The sequence below is a fragment of the Pocillopora verrucosa genome, chromosome 14 (assembly GCF_036669915.1).
Source record: "Pocillopora verrucosa isolate sample1 chromosome 14, ASM3666991v2, whole genome shotgun sequence".
NCBI lineage: Eukaryota > Metazoa > Cnidaria > Anthozoa > Scleractinia > Pocilloporidae > Pocillopora > Pocillopora verrucosa.
In genome coordinates this window covers 18278831-18300662 of record NC_089325.1, presented here as the reverse complement: position 1 = coordinate 18300662, position 21832 = coordinate 18278831, and the positions used below count along the sequence as shown (strand labels likewise).

The 21832-nt window shown below is 36.5% G+C and overlaps 2 protein-coding genes across 2 annotated transcripts in view; one reads left to right on the top strand and one right to left on the bottom strand.

Moving 5' to 3' along the window:
* Positions 1-726: 726 nt before the first annotated feature.
* On the top strand, positions 727-10295 carry LOC131787706 (serine/arginine repetitive matrix protein 1-like). Its single transcript, XM_059104792.2, has 16 exons — positions 727-1057; positions 1621-1769; positions 2330-2410; positions 3019-3129; positions 3478-3510; positions 4180-4311; positions 4956-5003; positions 5165-5266; positions 6081-6134; positions 6374-6421; positions 6708-6806; positions 7136-7189; positions 7292-7393; positions 8072-8128; positions 8636-8858; positions 9029-10295. Exons 1-16 carry the CDS (start codon positions 771-773, stop codon positions 9102-9104), a joined length of 1656 nt encoding a protein of 551 aa, XP_058960775.2. The 5' UTR covers positions 727-770; the 3' UTR covers positions 9105-10295.
* Positions 10296-12473: 2178 nt separating this feature from the next.
* The window catches only part of LOC131787707 (centriole and centriolar satellite protein ofd1-like), a 14006-nt gene continuing 4647 nt past the window's right edge, over positions 12474-21832 (bottom strand). Inside the window, 23 exon segments of the mRNA XM_066161816.1 lie at positions 12474-12632; positions 12988-13153; positions 13957-14002; positions 14308-14419; positions 15051-15155; positions 15293-15351; positions 15446-15477; positions 15769-15830; positions 15996-16073; positions 16462-16553; positions 17263-17336; positions 18176-18261; positions 18264-18291; positions 18473-18552; positions 18555-18605; positions 18871-18947; positions 19188-19275; positions 19364-19441; positions 19955-19975; positions 19977-20011; positions 20014-20097; positions 20474-20572; positions 21262-21295. Coding sequence (XP_066017913.1) covers positions 12501-12632; positions 12988-13153; positions 13957-14002; positions 14308-14419; positions 15051-15155; positions 15293-15351; positions 15446-15477; positions 15769-15830; positions 15996-16073; positions 16462-16553; positions 17263-17336; positions 18176-18261; positions 18264-18291; positions 18473-18552; positions 18555-18605; positions 18871-18947; positions 19188-19275; positions 19364-19441; positions 19955-19975; positions 19977-20011; positions 20014-20097; positions 20474-20572; positions 21262-21295 — 1719 coding nt within the window. The 3' untranslated portion in view covers positions 12474-12500.

Genomic DNA, 21832 nt, shown 5'->3' with positions numbered 1-21832 from the left:
TTTTATGCTTTGAAAGGAACCACTGGTAAATTTCTTATGACCGCCACCTCCCGATATTTTGTGTCGTTTTCTGCGATGAGCCAAATCCTTTTCAACGTGAAAGAAACTATAAAAAAATTTTAAGAAACACTAAAATCGGATGATAAACAGCGCGGGGTGCCATAACTGGCAATTTTATTTAATCTGTCTTGACCTGGTTACAGCTGGTCACGTGTCGGTGTACAATACAAAGACGCCTAAAGGGTGGGTCCCCTTTTGAATTTTGTCAGCCGCAGCGCGGTGCACGTAGAATTCTGTTTAGGAGAGGTGGTGGGGGAAGAAACTTAGCGCTTACAACTTAACAGCTTGGAAGGGAAAGAAATCCTGTCCCTTCAAATATTAACCATAATGCATCAAAATATGCACCAAAAGAGCATGTAAGGTTGAAGCCCCGCGCAAAGCGAGCTGGCAAGAGGTCTCTGCGTGATTTGCAAGAGGTCCTATTTTCAGCGCCAGGCCCTTGTCCTTCGGCTGTACATCAAATGAGCAGTTTCGCCGAGGAAATCATGATGTTTGGAGAGAACTCTGCAAACTTCATTCATTTGTTGGATTGTCATTTTATTTTGATTTTTGCTGGAAAAGAAAATCCTTGAACCAATCTGGTGTTATATAGCGGACATGAAAACTTTCATATATGACGTATCCCAATTACAGCTGTGCGGAGTGACCGTGGGCTTCTATAAGTACTCGAAGGCTTGAGCAAATCAAATGGCATCAAGGTTATACAGTAGATGATACATTCTTTTATAACTCACAACAGGACGTCAGTCTGCAAGGCTTCACGTCACGAATGTAACATGAGCGCGGAGTTGCGAAAATCTGCTGGCTCAGACATCAAGCGACTGCAGGAGATGGTGAAACGGCTTGAAGAACAAAATGCGCAACTAAAGAGCACGGATAGTCGGCGTGTCCCCTCGAACAGAATCAACGACGATAACATGGTCAAAGTCAAGTTAAATTTGGATGATGTCCCATTATTGGACTTGAACGCTATGGTAGAGGAAGATGAGGATACATGGTGGGTAACTTTGGTGATTTTCGCTTTCTGTACTCTAGGTGGCTTCTCAAACAATTTCATTATCACTTACCCTTGGACTAATCCAAGCTTAGTTAGCTCCTTTGAAATGTTTTTTCAGTAAACAGTACGAGTGCATTACTTCTCAAGTGAGCGGCTTTTCTGTTTCAATCTGTCATAATAGTTGTAGAGTTTTTCTTCAGTCAGAATCACATGTTCGGGTAAGCACAGATGGTTTCAATAGATGAAGACGTCATATTCGATCAAACAACCAAATTTATCGTAATTTGTAATACCTTTACATTATTCAACTCAACGTGGAATCTACGTGTGTTTGTTTTACATGATTAAAAAGCAAGATGTTTATGGTGTTGTCATTTTGGCGTCTGTCCTCAAAAGATCATAAGTAAGAACCAATCAAAATGCAAGAATAATTAAGCTTATTATACAATTAAAACTTGTACCATACATGAACACTTGTATGGTTGCAGGAAGTGTAAATCTCAGAAACCCTACATTGTTTTGTTTTGTGTTTGGTTTTGTATTTTTGTTTTATACCTGATTAGGTTATATGTGTCTCCAAGCCATCCACCCTCTGTGGAGCAGAAGAGAGTAAGTCCTTATAAGTATCTGAAGGACAACTTGGATGTACCTGAACTCAATAAAGTAAGAGGCTCTCTTTTGGCAAAATTGGAGTCTATTGCAGCACAGGAAGGTATTGGTTCTAATACAGTTTAAATCAATAATAAGTGATAATTATACATGTCATTCCTCTTGATATTTGAGAAATCATTCTTAAACAGTACATTCAGAATTTGTCCCAAATAATATCAATGTGATATCAAGAAGACAAGTGCTGAGAATTTTAAAAAATATAAACTTTTGCATTTTTAAATTCTCTGAAGTAGCGTAACAATTGTGTGGCAGACAGAAAGGAGAATTACTATAGAGGTCTTGAGAGTGAAAGGGTTCATCTTCTTGTATCATTTAAATGACATTGGTTGTGTATAACACATATGGACTCAGGTGTAACTTTTCTTGAGTGTTCTAACCAATTGACGATATTCAAATACATGCATCAAAGTCTCCACTAGCATATACAAGAAAATGTGACAAATTGTCAAAAACATTTTGAATGTTACATATTTACATCTACAACAATATTGAATGTGAGAACTGCCAGATATGTGTTTCACCTAGATCATTGTGTGAGGTACTTAATACAATACAAGTACATGTGCTTTGTATCCATGGTTTGTGTGGTTTGTTTTACAGAGGCATTGTCTAGATCTCCCCCACATACCAGTGTAGACTCCCATCACAATTCAGTGCAGCAACAACCTGTTCATGATGACAGTATGTTCTTTTAATAACTATTGTTTACTGTTACTTGGTTGTGCAATTTGAGGTGTAGATTTTATTTAAGGGTGCATTCCTTTGGGATGATCCAGATCAGGATTTCTGATCTGTGGCATTTGTTTGATGCAAATCCCTTTTTAGATCATTGATCCATTGAATCCACTCTGGAATTCATCAGATCAGTGATTTGGATGATCTCAAACTGGTCATTGGATCACTGATCTGCTACATTCCGTTGGCATGTCACTCAGCATTGTGGTTTTTGCTTAGAGCATCACAAGTACACTATATATGAAAGCAAATTTGTCATTTTTCCCATGCTCTGAGTGTACTCAATTTTATTGAAGTAAGTAGTTGTAATTTAGCCCTGTTTCTGCCTGTTTTGGCTAAAATTGAAAAAAAACTTTGTTTGGTAATCAAAGCTGGGTATAATTTGTTTGTTTGTTGCAGCAATGTCTTGCTTTTCTAACTTACATTCAGACTAGTCATTGAATAAAATCTCTTTGGAATTCAGTTCATGCATTCTATAGCTCACATATTTAATGAGAAAAAACACCCTAAGAACTGATTTGTGTCATTCTTGATGTATAAATAAATTACTACAGGGCAGCTGAGTGATGATAGTGACAATGATGATGAACATGTTCAAGTAAAACCAAGGAGACGTGTTCCTATGGCAACTGCAAACCAGGATGATTCTGATTTGACTGTACGAGGTTTGTTCTGTAACATTGTGATGCAGTTGAGCAATTTGATGTATGTTACTCAGTGATCGAACATATACACCATTCTGTTGATTGTTTGTTTTTAAGAGGACTTTTTGCCTTGTGGTTCAATTTTAATTGTAGTTCAGATTTTTTTCCACTGAAATTTTAGCTCTAAAGTTTTGTTTGTTTGTTTGTTTTTTTTTCCTATTTAATACTCAGTGCAAGACACTCAATTTGATAAACCAATTCAATCATTAAACCGATTCATGATGCAATTTGTTTGTATAATTTAACAATCAGATTAAAAGAACACTTTATCAGTTTGGTTGACAATAATTCCCTTTACATTTATGATAGGCCCTGTGAGAAGAAGGGGAACACCATCAACAGGTATTGAAAACCAATTGTTTCTATCAAGTTATGATTAGAATAAAAATTTCTGATTTAATAGTGGTACATGATTTATATGTTTAAATCATACTTTGGCTGAAGTGAGGGATGCTAACATTGGCTCTTACTTTTTCTTCAGCCCTTCTGGCTGAATCTTCACACAACAATAAAACATTGTTTTCCATTAGCACATACTGTACAAAAATAAATAACTAGATGGAGAAATGACTGCCCTTACATATGCACTTATTACAGTGTAGTTGATTATTAAAAGATTTTTATTGTGGTATTTGTAGATACATATTGATGTATCTAGATTGGTTATGCAGCAATGATAAATCTTGCATTCTTTATTCAATTGGCATACTCTATGTGTGTTCATATGCTTTATTGAGTGGAACAGGAGGTAAGGGTTATTGAAAACACACAATACAGGGAAGGTATGCAAATGTCAAAGGAAGCCAGTATATAATCCGTTTCAACAGAAATATCTGAAAGTGCAGACTAATAGGAAGGATGAAAACTCAGGAATCTATATAAACTGGGTTTAGGTAGAAATTCGTCAAATCCCCTTTCCATTGCTTCCCATGTAATCCAATAGGTGGACTGAAGGGAGACCTCAGTTAATTCTAAATTTGTGAATTAATATTCAACTTAATTATTGTTAAGGTGTGTCTCAGACCTCAAGGCCCATTAATAATGATAGTGACAGTGATGATGACAGTCCACCAACCAGACCTCAGAGACGTGTTCCAGCATTTCACTCCTCAAGCCAGGAGGATTCTAGTCTGGTGGTAAAAGGTAACCAACAATACCTTTACACTATGTTTCTAATGAAGACTACTGTTACATTATGTACTGTGTGATGTGAAACGCCTTACGTTACAGCCTGGTTTGAAAGAATAAAATAGTTCTGGTTACCCTTCATCTTAAACACTTGTAGTTGTGTAGAGTTCTTTTCCTCATCCCTTTGTTTCCCAGCAATATTCTTATTGATATTTCTACAACTTCTGTTTTACAAGTTGTGTGCAACGCTCTTGAAAGAAGGGAGGGTTTTGAATTTGGCCTTCAGGAATGATGCAGGTGTCAAAATGAAAGAACTTTAAAGAATGTAGCTTTTCTTTCAACTGGGAAACAAATTTTGCAAAGAACAATTTTCCTTAATGTTTTGATTTCACAGAGATGTGAGTTCCCAGGACTCAACTCAGATAGGAGGAAGTTATTAAAAAGTGCTGTCTGCTGGTTAAAAGCTGTTAATTTTTAGGAAAGGAGCCAGGCAATCAAGCAGTGTTCCAAAATGGTGGCACCTGTTTTTGCAGTTTAAGCACAATTGCAGCCAATTTTCAAAATTTTAGGTTCTTTTATAAAAGGTGAAATTATGAATTGTTTCTGATGCATGCTCTTCTTTCAAATGTGATTCAAACTTGATGTTATGTATGACTCAGGTCCACTGAAAAGAAGAGGACCATCACCCCAACCAAGAACATCCTTAGGTGAGTTATACTGCAGTGCTCACTTCACAAAATTAGTGTTGGTTACAGAGGTAACTTAGCACGTGTGTTGGTTTAAGAAGTCAATGATTGTTTTACAGGATAGATCAAGTTAAGAAGTCAGTTATTTGTTTCATAATTAAATTAATTGTTTCGCTGTCAAGATGGAACTTCATTACAAAGTGATGACATGGGTGATGATGATGGCATTGTTCCACAAAGGCGTGCTCAAGTATCTCAAGATCAGGAAGACTTAGTAGTGAAAGGTGAGGATGATATTATATAATGATGACCAGTGATTATGGACAACAGAGAAAAATATATTTTAAATCATGTAATACATTCTAAATCCTTCCAAGATTTGGTTTAGAGTGCCTTTGCCTAGCCTCTGTTGTTTGAGTTTGTCTTGTGATTGTTTTATGCAAGTGAACAAAAGACTTCAGCCAAATTAGCTGGCAATTAGCAGGCAAAGTAAACTGCATTGACCAGAAACTTCAAATGTAGCAGGGTTGAGTCTTCCTGTAAAAACAACAATTCTATGCTTATAAAATTTTTCTTTTCCATATGATATCCCACCCCTTCATATCACCCATCACACAACCTTTCTATAGAAATTTCTATCTCTTCTTTACCATTCTCTTTGAAAATTAATTTAATGTGGTGGCTAAAGGTTTCATGGAAAAATATTTAGCTCAGTCTTTCCAAAAAAAAAACCTGTATTGTGGGTTTATTTGGTTTAGAGCCTATTAACCTTCAAACCTTAGGAGCTCTACAGAAAACAAACATTGTTTACTTCTATGTATGATTACAATTTGAGAAAAACATTTGGCATCGTATCAGTCAAATTACACACATATCCAGATGAAAACTAAGATACTTTTGCATCCACTGAGTTTTTAAAGTTCAAACTATTAATTCAAAGTACAGTAACCAATGTAATTGTAGCAAAATCCCAAATTCGAAGACATGATTGTTTTTGGAAAGATCCCTTTTCACATATGTTGAAAACCAGACATGTCACACCTTAATTGTGCTCCCATTTTCTGCTTGTGAAACATTTAATTTTGATTAAAATTTTAGGACCATTAAGGAGAAGAGGAGCTCCTGCACAAGCAAGACAACCAATAGCAGCAGGTAAGATACACAAGCATAGATAAAACTAGGAAAAAAAACAAGATCTCTAATTTTGAAACTTGTGCAGAGAAAAATATAGCTTCTCAGCAATCTGGTTGAACATTTTCAATAGCCCTGCTTAACATGTGCATGAAAAAATCTGATTTTTGTAGTTATTATCCATGATGCATTTTTAAGTTTAGAGTAGGGAGGTGTACAGCACAAAGAATATCATTTGTTTATATTTTTATTTGTGGTAGGTCCATTGAGAAGGAGAGGTGAATCCCCACAGCCCAGAGCTTCATTGGGTGAGTTAATAGAGTGTGAGATTACTAACTTTGATAGAGAGGTCCTGAAATGTCAGCGTATATGATTTGGGTGAAATGATAGAATCAAGACATTTCACTTCAATTTACAGTTTAATATAGCAAACACGTGTCTCTTCAAACTGGCAGTGCACAGCCAAAACATCTGTTTTGATGATATCATTGAAGAGTAAGTGACTATGTGAAATTGTCACATTTGGTAACTTATGTTGATGGACTGCAACATCACCAATTAACTTTTATCATTCCGACTATTCCAACAAATAAGATACTGCTTCACTGCAAATTGATGACAATGATACTGGAGGTGTAGTTCCACAGAGACGAGGCCAGGTATCACAAGATAAAGAAGACTTAGTAGTAAAAGGTCAGTATTTTGAAATTATATTTTAATAGTGTTTAAATCCTAGCCTAACTTTTGAATTCAGTTTATGATTCAAGTAAGTAGTGGAACTTAAAAAATTCACTGTACAAAGACAGTTTTGTTTTCTTGCCACAAACATTGTTGTGATCATTCACAATATCACTGCTTATTGTATCAGTAATCATTTTAGACAGCGTCTAATGTGGTATTTCAATGATTCTGTAGGCCTTTTAATTTTAGTAATAACCTTTTAGCTGTGTTGTATTGTGTTCTTTTTTTTGGTGATCTACACATATCAATAGCTAATGTTTTGAATACTATTTTTTGTACAGGATTAGTGCGGAGAAGAGGTGCACCTCCACAGGCCAAACAACCAATGGCAACAGGTAAGTTGTCAAACTTTCCCTGTCAAAGTTGAATCTGAACACACAATGATCTTTAAGGGAGTAATTAATAAGGTTTTTTTTTTTTTTAATTTGGCTATGTAGGAGCAATCCAAACATATATGCAAGCTGATAGTGATGAGGAATATGTTCAACCCAGGAGACGTGTTCCAGCAACCAACAGTCATCATCAAGATGATTACAATAGTTAGTATTCAATTATGTCTTGTCGTATATGCAGTTGAGAACGGTTTTTGTTTCTATCCGCATGTTTCATTTGTTTTTTTTGAAAATAGTATGGTATATGAAACACCCAATTATTGGTTGACAAATTGTTACCATTGTGTAACCTATTAGGTCACCAAAGCAATGCTGCATCCCCTTGAAAACACCCTTAATTTTGGCTTTGTGCCTGTAACCCCTTTTAATCGTTGTATTGCAATCAGCATAATTATAGTTTCATCGTAATGCTAAATTAGAAAAGCTGTGAAGTAGGCTCAGAACCAACTGAATTTTTTCTGATACTGTATGGTGACTCCTAACCTACTCTACAAACAAAGCAAGCAAGTGAATTTAATGGCATTTTTAAAGTAACCATTCACATTTCAGGAATATGAACGACAAATTTCCACTGTACCGAATTTTGCAACTTATGTCACCAAAACATTCCTTTTGTATTAAAAAAAAAAAGAAGAAAAAAACAGGCCTCTTTAAGGGATAAAGCTGTGCAGTTTCAAAGTTGATATGGTAAAGTGGTAGTTAAACTTCATTTCGTGCAATCCTTCGTGTGATTTTAGATCAAAAAGTACCATTACCGTTCAGGTACCATTAATTACTTGTGGTGTTTGAGTCGTCAGTCAGGGTTTGTTCTCAATTTGTCACCAGATTCTTGGCAGAGAGAAGACATGAGACCAGACGATGATGTTCCCATAGTAACAGCAGGTATAAACAGCTCGACACAAATCAAGAGGGAGTTTATTTGTGAATTCGTTGGTGAAACTTTTTTTTAAGAGCTCGCTCTTTGCTGAGCCTTCCGACGAACGTTTAGCACTAGTCTACATTAATCCAGATGTGATTGTCATGACAACTGAAGATCAGGGCTCAGTTGTTAGCGCCAACCCAGGGTTAAATCTTAAACCAGGTTTCCTTATTTCTCTATTCAAGTGCCTTTTTCAGAATATTTCTCTATTCTTTTAGAGCATATAATAATCAAATCGAGACAAAAAGAATTAAAATGAATTTTCTTTTAAAGCTGTCGGACTTGAAATCAAATTTCACATTAACCCTGGGTTATCTTAACCCAGCTTTGAACAATCCGGCCCAGTGTTGTTGGATGTTGCATTCATTCCCCGCAAGTTCATTCAGGGTGGCAAGTGGTGTAATTTTAACTTCAATAGGTAAGATATCTTTAGTCGTTTCTTATTGTGATTTGCTTCTCTCCTTCTCAAGTGAGAAGACGTGAACCAAATCAGGTCAGGAGACGTGAGCCATCAGCCCGATCACGGGTAGCGGAGGATGTTGAAGTACGCAGGCGCAGTTTACCTCAAACTCCGACTCACACAAGACCTGTTCCAGGCCAGGTTACTGCTATTAGGCGACCAAACACACCTCCACACTCACCGTCACCAAGGAAACCGGTTACACCCAGAGCTGGTCAGCTAGCAGCACCGAGGTATCAAAAAATGTGCTCCTCCAATACTCTACTTCACATTTCTCCACAAGTTATAAGCAAAAGATGGTGTTCTTGTTTGCTTAAGTTTGTCTAGCCTCTTATATCATATATCTATCATATCTATCTCTTTCTGATTTACTTGTTGTGTTTTTTTTCTTTTGTTTTTCAAGGAGAATTCCAACGCCTCGTGGAGTGAGCCCAGCGAGATCCAATGATGGCGAGAGTTGGAGCGAAGGCTTTTACTAGCCACACCTTCCAGGAACGTTCCGGGTCACTTTCTCCGTTAGTCTGTTTGCTGCGGACTTATGCCATTTTAAGTTCTGGTGAAGAAGAAACTTTATTTGTTTTGACAAAATTTTTATTGCTTTAAGGTGTAAGGGCAACTAAGGGTGATAATGTCCGTGGTTGGTATTTCTGTTTCTGTTGCTCTTTTTTCTGACATTTTTTAAGATTACACATTAGATGCTTAGTGTTTTGATAGAGGCGCATAAAGGCCCCATGTAGTGGATGTAATGACCACAGTGAAACTACGATGATGGAGTTATTGCCGTGAATGGCAATTTGGTTTCGTTTGGTTTTATTTTACTTGCGAGGAATGAGCTGGGCACGTTGAAAACTTGATGTTTTTTGTTTTTCCTATGAAAGGTGGGTTACAAACACTCCATTTGGTTTTCTGTCAAACCCAGTGACCATTGTAGGGTTATTTTGTAAAATTTGTACAGATTTCATAGTCATTGGTGCAGCTGTCGTGTCGCGCTTGTCCACGCAGGTAGTCAATCAAGTCCCGTTTTTTTCCTGTACATGAATGGGAAAAGGATTTGCGTTGCACTGAATAATATTGAATGGACATCCACTGGATAGAGTGTGGTGGTTTGACGCCCGTCTATCACACGTCAAGGCCAGTCAAGTCTTAATTTGTGGCAACAGAACTTCGATTACCGCTGTTATTTGTTTCATAAAAAACCCAAGCTGTTGGAAAAAATAGGAACAAAATAGTGCATGGACGCAATTAAATAAATGTTTTATTATATCTCTCAGTTAGTACGTGCGCTATGATTGGTCAATTAAGCGTGCCGCTAAATTCAAAAGCGACCCGCCAAATTTAAAGTTTTTTTGAATTAACATCATCCTCTTGAACGGAGAGATATAATAAACATTTTATTTACCGCGTTTTCTTGGTCCATAGTGTAAGTAAACTTTTTTTTTTCGCTTCACGCTTGGGGCACAAATCTAAGCGAATAAAGTTCGTTCTGTAACTTACATCACGGACCTAGAAATTAGTAAGATGCGTCACTTTTTTTTATCTGTTATTCTAAGGAATAATATTTAATGTCCTCCTTGTAAATAAGGCGGGGAATATTTTATTGCGGACAAAATTATTAGGATTTGTTTTAAATTATAAGAATATTGAGAGTAATAAAGCCTTGAGTTGAAACTTTTCCTTGAAAGAGGATTCTCTGATTACATTGCATGTTAATTCCATCTCGTCATGGGTAGAAGAGTTATTGCACATACTATAAGCAGAGTTAGTTGAAAGATTGGAATCAACACCGTAAAAGAATAGTCTTTACTACTCATCTCCATCTTCCTATTCCCCAGTTCCTTGTCAACTTGTCGTTACCTAAGCATAGAGCAAACGTTCATTTGTGATGTGCGCTGTTAAGAACGCAATGAATCATGTGAGAGACCAAAATTTCCTGCACTTGTAGCGATTGATGTGCCGGTGAAAGGCCTTTATCCCCTTATATTCTACGGGTCAAATTGGTTCAATCTTTCCTTCAATTAGAAACCGGCGACGAAACGTAGTGGACAATATGTCGCCATGAAAGACTAGGAAACGACAGTGGGGGAGGTAAGGGATGTCGTATTTTTTCCACGCATGCATAAATTGATTATAACGTAAAATGCATAAATTAATCAGTATGGATAGATTATTCAGTACGAAATGAGTGAGAGAATTTCAGTTCCATACCAAACACTCACGACTACGTCACACTATGAGGTAAAAATGGTCTTCATGCCATCATCTTGACAACAACAACTCTGTCCTGAGGATCGAATTGCCTTGTTATTTTAAATATTTTATATTTACAACTGATTTTTTTACTTCACCTTCTTAAAATAATGTAACCTCAGCACCATTTTCAGATTTCAAAACGATTTACTTCGGAGCGTTGTGCGACTACCCCCCATGTTTTTTTCGATTTTGATAACTCTTGAAAGGCCTTGTTTGTTCGCAAAGTCACTAGCCAGCCAAAATTGGATCTCTATCGGGTGACTGCAAAAGAGAATTTGAAATCCCTTAGCTCTAAAGTTCTAAACATCATTTCTGCAATACACTGCATGTGACATTAGCCCAGAGAATCCTGGCATGATATCAAACAATCCCCTTGATTGGATATTTTTAATTCTCATAATCAAACTATAACAAAATTCTCTAACGTGATTGGTTATCACCAACCCGGTTTGAGCACTGATAATATACATAAGAAAAATTACTCAGATCTGATTGATTAAGATAAATGCATTTTTCAGGTAACTCAGTGCAGAAGAGGGTTAGTTCAGTGTAAAGAAGTAACAAACCAGACATTCTGATTGGTCAATAATCAAAGAAACTCACAGATAGCCAATCAAATGCGAGCCTTGGATGTCGCAACATTTAGTTTGGATACGCTGAAAATTTGCGAGCGAAACCATGGCCGGCGTTTCAAGTAGGTTTTCTTTCGCCACCGCAACAACAATGCAGCAGCTGAAAAACAGCTCTCACAACGAAAACACCGTAAAAAGTACTGCTTTTTGGTTGTTGCTTTGGAAAAAGTGGTGTTTAGAGAAGGGAATTGCCGAGGAAATTGAAAATTACGAGCCGACCCAGCTCAACACTTTGCTCGAGCGATTCTACGCCGAAATTAAAAGCAAAAATGGTTAAACCTCGCAGACGACGATTCCATTTCATCGAAAGTGATTCGGACACAGACTGAACAATTCCTTAAACTGTTTAGCCGAGCTTTAAACTTTTTCCGAAAACAACAAATACATTTAGGAAAAATATGTGTAGTAGAGACAATGTTTATGGGAAAAATTCCTCAACTTTGGAAATTCCACAACTTTTTTCAGGATAAGTGGTTGTTGCTATGGTTATTGTGATCAATTCTGTAATTGGTGGATTTGACTGAAAGGACTAAGTATGATTGGCTGCTTCAACTGTCCAATTACAGCCAACTGTCCGATTACACTATCCAATTATAACTCTACAGTATGAATAGTGGAAAACAAAGCAGCTACTACAACCAATCACATTTGAGGAAATTGTACTGGTTATGATTAGTTATGAAAACGTACAACCAATGTCTAGTTTCTTTCTCAAGTTTTTTTCATAGTTTTGATTAATTGGTAACAGGACTTCGTGTCATCCAATTCTGTAGGATTCCTGCTTGGTCGTCCGATGTTGTTAATCACTCGTATGATTACAGACCGAATAGGACTCCACTCGGTCCTATTACCATTATAAAAACAACAATTAACTTGGCGAAATGTGAGACAACAGCGCGCGCACATGACACGTTCTGTCAAAGCTACCTCTGTTCATATGGCATTAGTGTGAAACTTAAGAAGACAAGAGATTTTAAAAAAATTTAATTTTGTTTAATCAAATGACGTATTTCCATGGAGGTTTTGAGTGGGATGATGTAAATCAGGTGAACGAGACGTTAAGTGAACATCTAGTTCCATTTGGTTGATTCGCGACTGGAACTTCTGATAGGATTCTTCCAACTCCTACAAGGTAAGCATACAAAAGGTGTAAAAGATTTGTACTACTGCTAACAACCAAGCCATGGGGCAGCCGTACTCCGATGTGTATCAAAACCCTGAGGTTGGTGTACATGCACCACAATTAACCCTTCAACTCCCAGATCAAATTTGTAATTCTTGTTCCAGTCAACCATACAATTTTTATAATGTTAGTTCAGAGAATGTAGTATTGGATCAATTAATATCCCCAAATTGATCTTGTTCTTTATTCTCATTACTTATCTGGTTGATATAGTATAGATATTGTAAGAAGAACTTCTGTCTTGGTCACTCATGGGGGTTAAAGGGTTAAGCTAAATTAAGACAATTTTTAGCAAACCTTGGCCTCCTTCTCCAGCCGATCAAACAGTTCCTTGCTCTGGGCTATCATAACCACAGTGCTACTGGTTTCGTCCATAGCCGAGTCTGTCACTGATGTTCTGTCACCTTCCCATTGAGTTGTATTTACTGCCGGGGACTCAAGTTCGCTTGGCATGGACTCCATGCTATTGGTTAGAAGATCGAATCATCGAATTACTGTTTAACTGACACGATTGTGAATTGGATATGAAATGATGGACTTTGGTTTCGATGGCCACGATCAGCTCATATTGAACAAGTGCAAGAGGTGGAATTCTTTACAGGAAGTAACCGAAAAATATCGATAAACCCTGCTCACTTTGCTTTGTAAATTTTTTTAACCAAACGTGATGACGATAATTTAAGAAATTAATCCTCTTAACCAAAGGCGTTAGAGACAGTTTAACTGCAAATAGTGTATAATATTCGGTTTGCCTTAGACTGAAAAAGAAACAATATCAAAACGTTACCATTTTTGATTAAATTATGTACTACATGGTTGCCACCCATCGGGCAAGGGGATAGTAGGCGGTACTGTAACATGCTCACCGTCGATTTTTGGTTTTTTTTTTCCTATAGGTCTGTTTACTTCTTTCGTGTAAGAAAGGCTGATCAAGACGCGAAAATTAGGCACTAGCGAAATGTTGGGCGTTGGTATTGCGCGAAAAACGTTCCCTTTTTTGAAAACCTTGTTCTGTCTAACATCACCTTCACTTACGCTTTTATAGAGGAGAAATCAAATTCAAGTTAACGTTTGCCCAGGAGTGCATACACCAGCAAAATAGTACGATAGCAAAAGTATATAGAAATAATTACAAACTTACCTTTCTGGGAAAATGAGAACAAAGCAATATTACAAACTGTACCGGTTACTTTCACCTTAATTTTTACAACAGAGCTCCGAACTAGTAGCACTGGACTAGTTGTATTAAAACTCCTTTAGGCTTACCAAGGGATGGAGTTTGCTCTTCTTCGGCCAAGTTCCACATCGAGCACTGAAAGGGGAAACCCAGTAAAAAACGCATAAATAAATGAAAAGAATGCTGAGAAAAAGGTTGGCGCGATTGCTATCATTATCTTTCTTCTTCGTAAATGCAGCACACATCTCTCTCACTCCGAGTTCCAATGTGGAAGTTCATAGTGGTACCTAGATTTCTTCACGTGTTTAATTCCATTGTTTTAATTGTAGTGCCGTTAAATAAATGTACATTTAATGAATGGCTCACGAATTAAATCACTAATTTCAAATTAACTGGTATTATCCACTCCATAAAAGTAACAATTAATGTATAAATAATACCTTGCTGCGTTTGTTGCAAAGTAAGTTTTAGGTCGGCTACCTCTTGATTGAGCGCAGACTGACTCATCATCGTTTCTTCATAAAGTTGTTGATACTTAAGTCGCTTCTGACACTACAAGGGAGACAGAAAAAAAACACTTCAAGACAAAAATGCATCCGAACGTGTCAAACACCTACTCAACAGGTCTTGTTTTACATTAAATTTCTTTCATAAAAATTTTGGTAAATTATCGGCGGTGATAAAATGGCGGCGTACATAACGAATGTTTGGCGCATTTGAGAACAGTTTCTGAACCGTTAGGAACATTATTTGGAATCTCGACACACTTTTAAATGTTCATTTCTGTAAATATTTGTGTATATAGATAGAAATTATGCGATTGTACTGGGAAAATTTCTCCTCACGGAAGATTGCCTTTTTTAGCCGAGAGAATTTCGCGCGATTCTGTTGATAATTGACCTATTTAACTCATATGTTTTGTAAACCCATTTCAGGTCACGTTTTAATACTCCAGAGAACTGTTTCGTTCAAATTTAGTCTTATTCACGTGCATATGTACGTATAATTTTCAAAAGATTAAGCTGGGAATTTCTTTGGTACCTGAAATGAGTAAACAGAACATACAAGCCAGAGAGGTCTATTGATAAAAATGCTGAAAATTGACCTGGTACCTTCATGAAGGCAAAGAGACCGACTGAGCTTGATTTTATATTACATTCTATCATTAAGGCTACAGCTTTACCTCTTCATCCAGTCTGGATTCCATCTTTGTTTTATAATCTTTCCAAGACTTTTCCTTCGACTTGGCGGTTTTCTCCATTTGTTTTAACTGATCTCGTAGATGTAGCTATCAAAATCACAGAGAATTAGCTCAAGAATATTTAAAAAAATACCAGAAACTGTGATTTAAAATTATTCTCATATGGTCTTTAGAACAGTAACATAGATAAACAAATTATTTCAAAATCAACTTAGAGGTCATACTTGGTCTGCAGCAGACTCCATTGATTTTTCCCTTAATTCGCTGATTAGTCTTTGGTTTCCTGAATCAAAGAATAAAGATGTGTAATACAAATTAACCATTAAGGTTTTGTCACCAAGAGAAACTGACTCAACTGAACAGCATAAAATTGCTACCTTTCTCTTCATCTTCATACTTCAACAAGTTTCTACAAAAGGGGAAATACGTAGATATCAGTTTGCAACACGTAGTGAACAGAAGCACTTTGTAACTAAATTCATTTAATCAAATTCAGATCATTTTTTCACTGCCTCTGCTTTCGGCAGTGCATGGATGAACTTGATTGAGCTTTCTAGAAATGATAATCAATTTAACTGGGAAAGTGGCGGTCAGAATCAGAAAAAAGGATTATTTCATTGATGAGTCAATTGAACAATTTGGATAATTCAAAATTGTTCACGTGATAAGGACCAGTAGAACTTAGCAAACCCTGTCTTACCTGTTCAATATTGCATTCTCCTTGGCAAGAGCGTCATCTCTTTCTTTGATCGCCTCGAGATCCTTTTTCAAAGAATCAAGTGAACAATAAATATGGAAATCTTAAATAGACTATCTCACGTTCGAATCGTTATATTTTTATATTTTCAACAGAAAGAGTTCGTTATCTAGAGCGAAAAAAAACCACCTTATTCAAAGATTTTCTAGAGATGTCATCAATTCACTCACCTCGCTCAGCTTTATACTCATCATTTCCTTTTGCTGGAGAGCTAAAGCAAGTTGTGACTTGTTATCATCAAGTTGAATCTGCAGAGGATGCATAAGAAATAGAGCATCTGACAATTAAACATGAGGCAAATCTTTAGTGGAAGTTCAGCAAACTAACTTCCACAAAAGTTAAAAATTCATGTACACGCTGCTTACAGGAAGGGAGGGTGAGATGTTTGTACAGTGAGGCTGTAAACAGGGAAGAAAAAACAGTTCAACATCCTTTGAGTTGAAGAGTAACACTCAACACATCCTCATGGCGAACAACTCCTGGATCAGTGTCGTTACCGATACATACATGAAAATTAAACAGACGTAAAAGTGGACTGATAATTTGGATGTTTCCTTTTTCTAGACATCAACATCAGCTGTTTTCTTTATTTGTTATTTTACCCTTCCCCCATTGTAGTCTGTATATCCAACATACTTTTAATTCTTTTAATTTTCCTTTGGTTCTCTGCAGTTCGTCAGAGGTGTTTATATAAACACCTTGCTTTCTCTCGAAACCATCCAAATCTCCTGTGAACGGCAAGTTGTTATCACTCGGTTAAATTGAATAACAGCCATATAAGTTGAACAGGTGACGATAGAATAAAAAACTCAGTTACTGTTTTTAATACGTTAATAATACATTTTACCCTTTAAATCACACAAAAATTATCAAAAGTAAGGCACGAAGAGAACAAAAAGACATGACAGCTTTTATTAATAACAGGTATAATTATGTGTTACAAATCAAGTGACAGGAACTTTTCAACAACTAAATACATATAATGTTTTTAACACTTCTGGACTGTCTAAGACAACGAAATGAAAAACTAAATGTTAGTAGGGTTGAACTGTGGGTCACAAAACCATGGCGACCAAGTAGCTATAATTCGGTTCCGGTCAGCGGTGTTCTACGGAACCGGTATTCAATTACCCATTCAATGATCATCTATTCACGATATGATTTACGACATTTTATCGTGACAAAAATTGACTGAAGTAGAAAACATTGAGGTAGAAAAAATAAGCAAAATTTCGGAGGCTAGCTAAGTACGCAGGGGATCTGAAATTCAAAGTTGATATTGTTCTCAAAACACACAAAATTGCGAGGTGCCTCCACAGTAAACTTAAGAAGACACTCCACTGAGTGGTTCTCTTTCAAAGTTTCAGCTACAAACAAAAATAAACACTCAATTTCAAGTAGCATCATTACATCATCACCACGTTAGAATGAACTTACGTTGTAGCCGTTTTTCTCTGAGCTCTAGAGTTTGTCTTCTGTCGTGAAATTCTTCGTCACATTTTAATTTGTACCTAAAATACATGAAAGGCACACTGGGCATGAGGCACATGAATGAGGGATTTGTAGTTTTTGTTCTCGCGATCTTAATACATATGAGTGTCATGAAAATACACCTTGTATACGTGCAATGTGGACAGCGGACGGACAGAAGCAGCGCTTCGATTGTTAGTTTGTTTGAAATTGGAGCCAAGCGACCACAAAAAAAAAAAAAAAAACATCTTTTAGAAACGTAACTACTAACTTGACTAAAATCAGAAAAATTTACTTCACTCGAAATTAATAAACTTTGAAGTTTTTTTAACCAGGCCTCTGTGCAGTACGAAGGCTACTTTTTCCCCAAAAACCATGTTGGTCTAGCGTCGGTGATAGGCGTGAAACATGCGTCTTAACAAGATATTTTACATCATTAAACGTACTCCAGTTCACAAACATTTTATCAAGCGTCACGCTATTATCTGCAAGTTTACGCAGTCGCTTCAAGATTCCTCTACTTTTCATTTGACTGACATGTATCACTTAGAAGTCGCAATCTTTTCGACCATTTAGGAAGCACTCAAAGACTACAAGTTACGTTAGGCGAGAAAACTTGTGTGTTTCTTCGTAATGGAGAGTTTTTCCATGTGATCCAGTTTGTAGATTTTACGGAGTTCTCAGTCTTACAGAACGCGTTACAACTTCTGCCAGTCCGAAATAGTAACTTCTTGACACTGCTGTCGCTGTATTTGTAATATCCAATTTTTCAACATCTTTGATTATTCACTACCTCCTCTCCATTCATTTCTTACGAAAGAACTTAGAAATTAAGGTATTAAGAAAATAATAAACAATACCACAGGTTGCCACTCTGTACTTCTTCATCTCGTCTTCTATTAAAAAGTTGGACTCGGCATCTTCTAAAAGAGATTTCTTGATTTTTAATTCCTGTGAATAAAACGTTTTATCCTCTCTTCTTCGAGCTTCAAGGTTCTGTGGTGTAAAAGGGAACCAAGGAGTTTTAGATGTATTTGTTTCAGTGATTATCTAAAAACCGATAAGGAAGTACTCCATCAAAGTAGTACAATTGTTTAAATGGGGGTTTCAGAATTTTCGTTAAATTCAATCGACCCTGCAACGAATTTGAGCCGGCACAACAAACTGTTGGGACTACTCGGCATAACTATTCCTTACTTGTGCTTTCATTTGATGGTTGAAATCAAACTCAGTTTTCCGTTGTTTGAGAGACAACAGTTATCTTCCAGGAGTTTCTGTCGTTGTGCGTGTTGCGTTTCTTCTTCCTGAAGCTGAAGAATTAAAGAAAAATGACAAAGTGACATTAAAGAGAGTTGCAACGTTGTAGATTAGATGAGATGCCGAAAAAAAGCCTTACAACTTAATGCTATTTGGACGAAACACTATCCTCAATTACCAGGTTAACTGGTTTACATCCTTGCTGCCACCCAATAATGATCATATGATTATTCCTCTTGGGAGGTTAAATCCCGCAATTTAATGTCAGATGGCGCGAGCGCATAAGAGTACGTTCGGCACTAAGCCAAAAAACTGCACCTGTTGTTGAGTGCTCAGTAACTGTAACTTTTCTCTCTCATCGGCTTTTAATTTCTCTGCCTTGGCTGCATATTTTCCTCAAGCTAAAAAAAACACAAAATGACTGTTTTTGATTAAACTAAGCTATTAAAATTGTCATGGAAACACAGACGTTGGAGATATTTCAATGTACTGGTATAGTGGGCTTTATGGGCTTTAAATATAGACTTTTGAACAAGAATAATCTACATTTCTGTAAACGGCGCAATCTGATGAGCTGCAATAACGCCTCTCTGTCGATCTTGGCGACTATCCTTCCATGGGCCAAACGAGTAAACCTCTTCCCTTGAGTTCTAAGCAAAGTTCCACGAGTTTTTGCTTGGTGATATGCACTGGCAGTACGTGACAGAAAATCATGTGCTCTCGCTGTGGTGAAAACTGTGATTACATAGAGGATTACAGGTATTTTGCGACAACCTTGATTTCAGTAAAGCGTAGACATACCTGTTTCTTATAGTTTGGACTTCTCTTGATATTTTTCCTTCTCTTCGAACCTTACACGAGCAAGTTCTGTTGCTTTCAGGTACCCAAGCTAGCCATGTTCAACACAGACCAGTGGAAATCATTGTAAAAGAACATGTAATCAACTATCACGAGTAAAACCCGGCCCACCAGCCGAACCATACTACTGATCTGTCTTAGCTTAGTGCACAAACTTGCTCCTGAAGTACATTGACTGCTGCCTCGGACAAATTATCAGTTACATTGATTGCTGTCTCTGACACTATCACTAGCGATTCACAACTTGTGGTTTTTTTCTTTTAGTAATGAAAGGCCTTTTCACATTTTAAAAGTTTTGAATACTTCTCTAATAAAAATCAATAAATTTGAACCCAAGTTTGAAATGTTAGTTCTCAGGGTGTGTTACTACAAACTGTCTTGTTGCTGACTAGTACTCAGTGTCGGTTGTTCATTATTCTATAGGCTCCCACATTTTACTTGCGCCTGTTGTGCACTCCAGAGTGAATTTGACGTTTTAAGAGTAAATTTGTTTTTATAAAAAAAATTGTACTAAGCAAATCATTGGAAGACATGTAATATATACCTCCTCCTCAAGCAGTTTTTTTCTTGTCGTGTTCCCATTGTTTGTGCAATCCAAGCACCGCTTTTCAGTCTGAGAACTCCATTTCTGATTTTCTGTCTGAAGATTTTTGAGGTACTGTCTTTCCACACTTTGCAGTTTATCCTCTATGGAGGCAGAGGGTGAAAATAAGAGCAAAAATTGCTTCCAGGTGTTTCTGGTGTGAGTACATCATTAACAATTTTCCTTGCGCTTGTCTACTAATTTGTAAGAAATTAGTACAGCATGATGATTTTGTTTCTTAAAATTTCTATACTATGTCTTGTTTCTTAGGTAGTTTGTAAATTATGAGTAATGTTAGCATGTGTGAAGTTTCAAAATTCTGAGCTTTATGACTGCTGCAGGCAATGCTGGTACTTTACATACTATTGTACCATAACAATTATACTGCCACTTGTTAAGCATTACCATTTAGTTTACAGTGAACTTGCATACTAAACTTGTTTTGAGTAATATCATCAAATGAGTTTAAAAATTGGTTACCTATTGAAGAAAGTTGCTTTAAGGAAGCTTGAACAGCTTTTGAAGACTTTCCATGATCATTCGACACACCTAGGGCACTTAAGAATTCTACCAACAAACCTGTAAAACAAATCACACACTGAGATTATTTGTGGAAAGATACCTGTGATTTCTGGAGTGAAAACAGTAGGAAAGGCAGAAAAGCAACTTATTAGCAAAACTCACAACTTATACAATGGTCAGTTCATGTTTAAAAGTACTCACTGTAGACAAGCATTGTTTTGACTAGTATTTGTAACTTGTGCAATAGTTAGTAATTATTTTCTTGTTGTTGGCTTCTTGCTCCAGTTGTTACTTAAGAATGCCATTGTGACTAGGTGAACTCTTAGTTAAAAACTCACTAGATTCTAATGATAAATAATCTTTTGAAAATTATATACCTCTGACAATCTATTGCTAACCTAATTTCAATTACGATGGAACGATTGCAGTGTATAGGTAGACTGGTACAGACACCACACACTTAACATTTCCAAAGAGTATGACAAAACACTGACAGACTATGAAATATGCAGGGTCAGGAGAAAATACAATTAAGCTTCTCCTTTGAGGCAGGATAGAGCTTTGGCTTGTTTATGGCTTTACCTGGTAGACAAGTGAGCAAAAAGTGTTCCTTGGACAGGGAATTTTTGCTATACAACAGAAGCCAGGTTGGAAGTCTTTCCAAGCTCTGATATCCCACAGAAAATTGTCTCTCTAATGTTGAAGTTTTTCCTTCACCTTTTAATTTTTTTATTTTAAAAAATTACCATTTGATGATCCATGTTTATCCAATACAATTTCCTGCAAAATAAGAACTTCAGTTGAAAGATAACACCGTATCATGCTTAAATCTTGTGCAATCCTATGTTAACATGGACCTTAAGTTTATGACAGTGAAACTAAATTTAAAAAATGAAGTCACTTGGCACATGTATAGTATTCAGTCACATCATTTATACTTTCAGATGACATTGTATAAATCCAATACCTGTAAATAATTGGAGCCAAAAAGCTACAAGGATAATTGTTATATAGTAAGAAAGAAAATCCTGTATTAAATATAAATTGTCCAATTAGGGAATGATTGCAAGCAGATGTTATCTGTGAGAATTCCAAATATTAATGCATAACATCTCAATCGAAAAACCAAAGAAACTCTTAATAAACATAATAATGATATTCTTGAAATGTTGTAGGATGACAGCACATTATAAAAAAACCATGAAATACATTGATAATCTTGCTACATGAAGTTCTTTAGCCATGGCAGTATTGCTTGTTTATATTGTGGTTCAAATCATTTTTTTTTCTTTAAGATTTTGAAGACAAGGTTGATTT

Excerpts from the sequence above, each read along its gene's own strand:
- LOC131787706 (XM_059104792.2), top strand. The coding sequence starts at position 771 with ATGATACATTCTTTTATAACTCACAACAGGACGTCAGTCTGCAAGGCT. Across the intron at positions 1,058-1,620 it reads GAGGAAGATGAGGATACATG|GTTATATGTGTCTCCAAGCC; the intron begins GTGGGTAACTTT and ends ATACCTGATTAG. Across the intron at positions 6,135-6,373 it reads AAGACAACCAATAGCAGCAG|GTCCATTGAGAAGGAGAGGT; the intron begins GTAAGATACACA and ends TATTTGTGGTAG.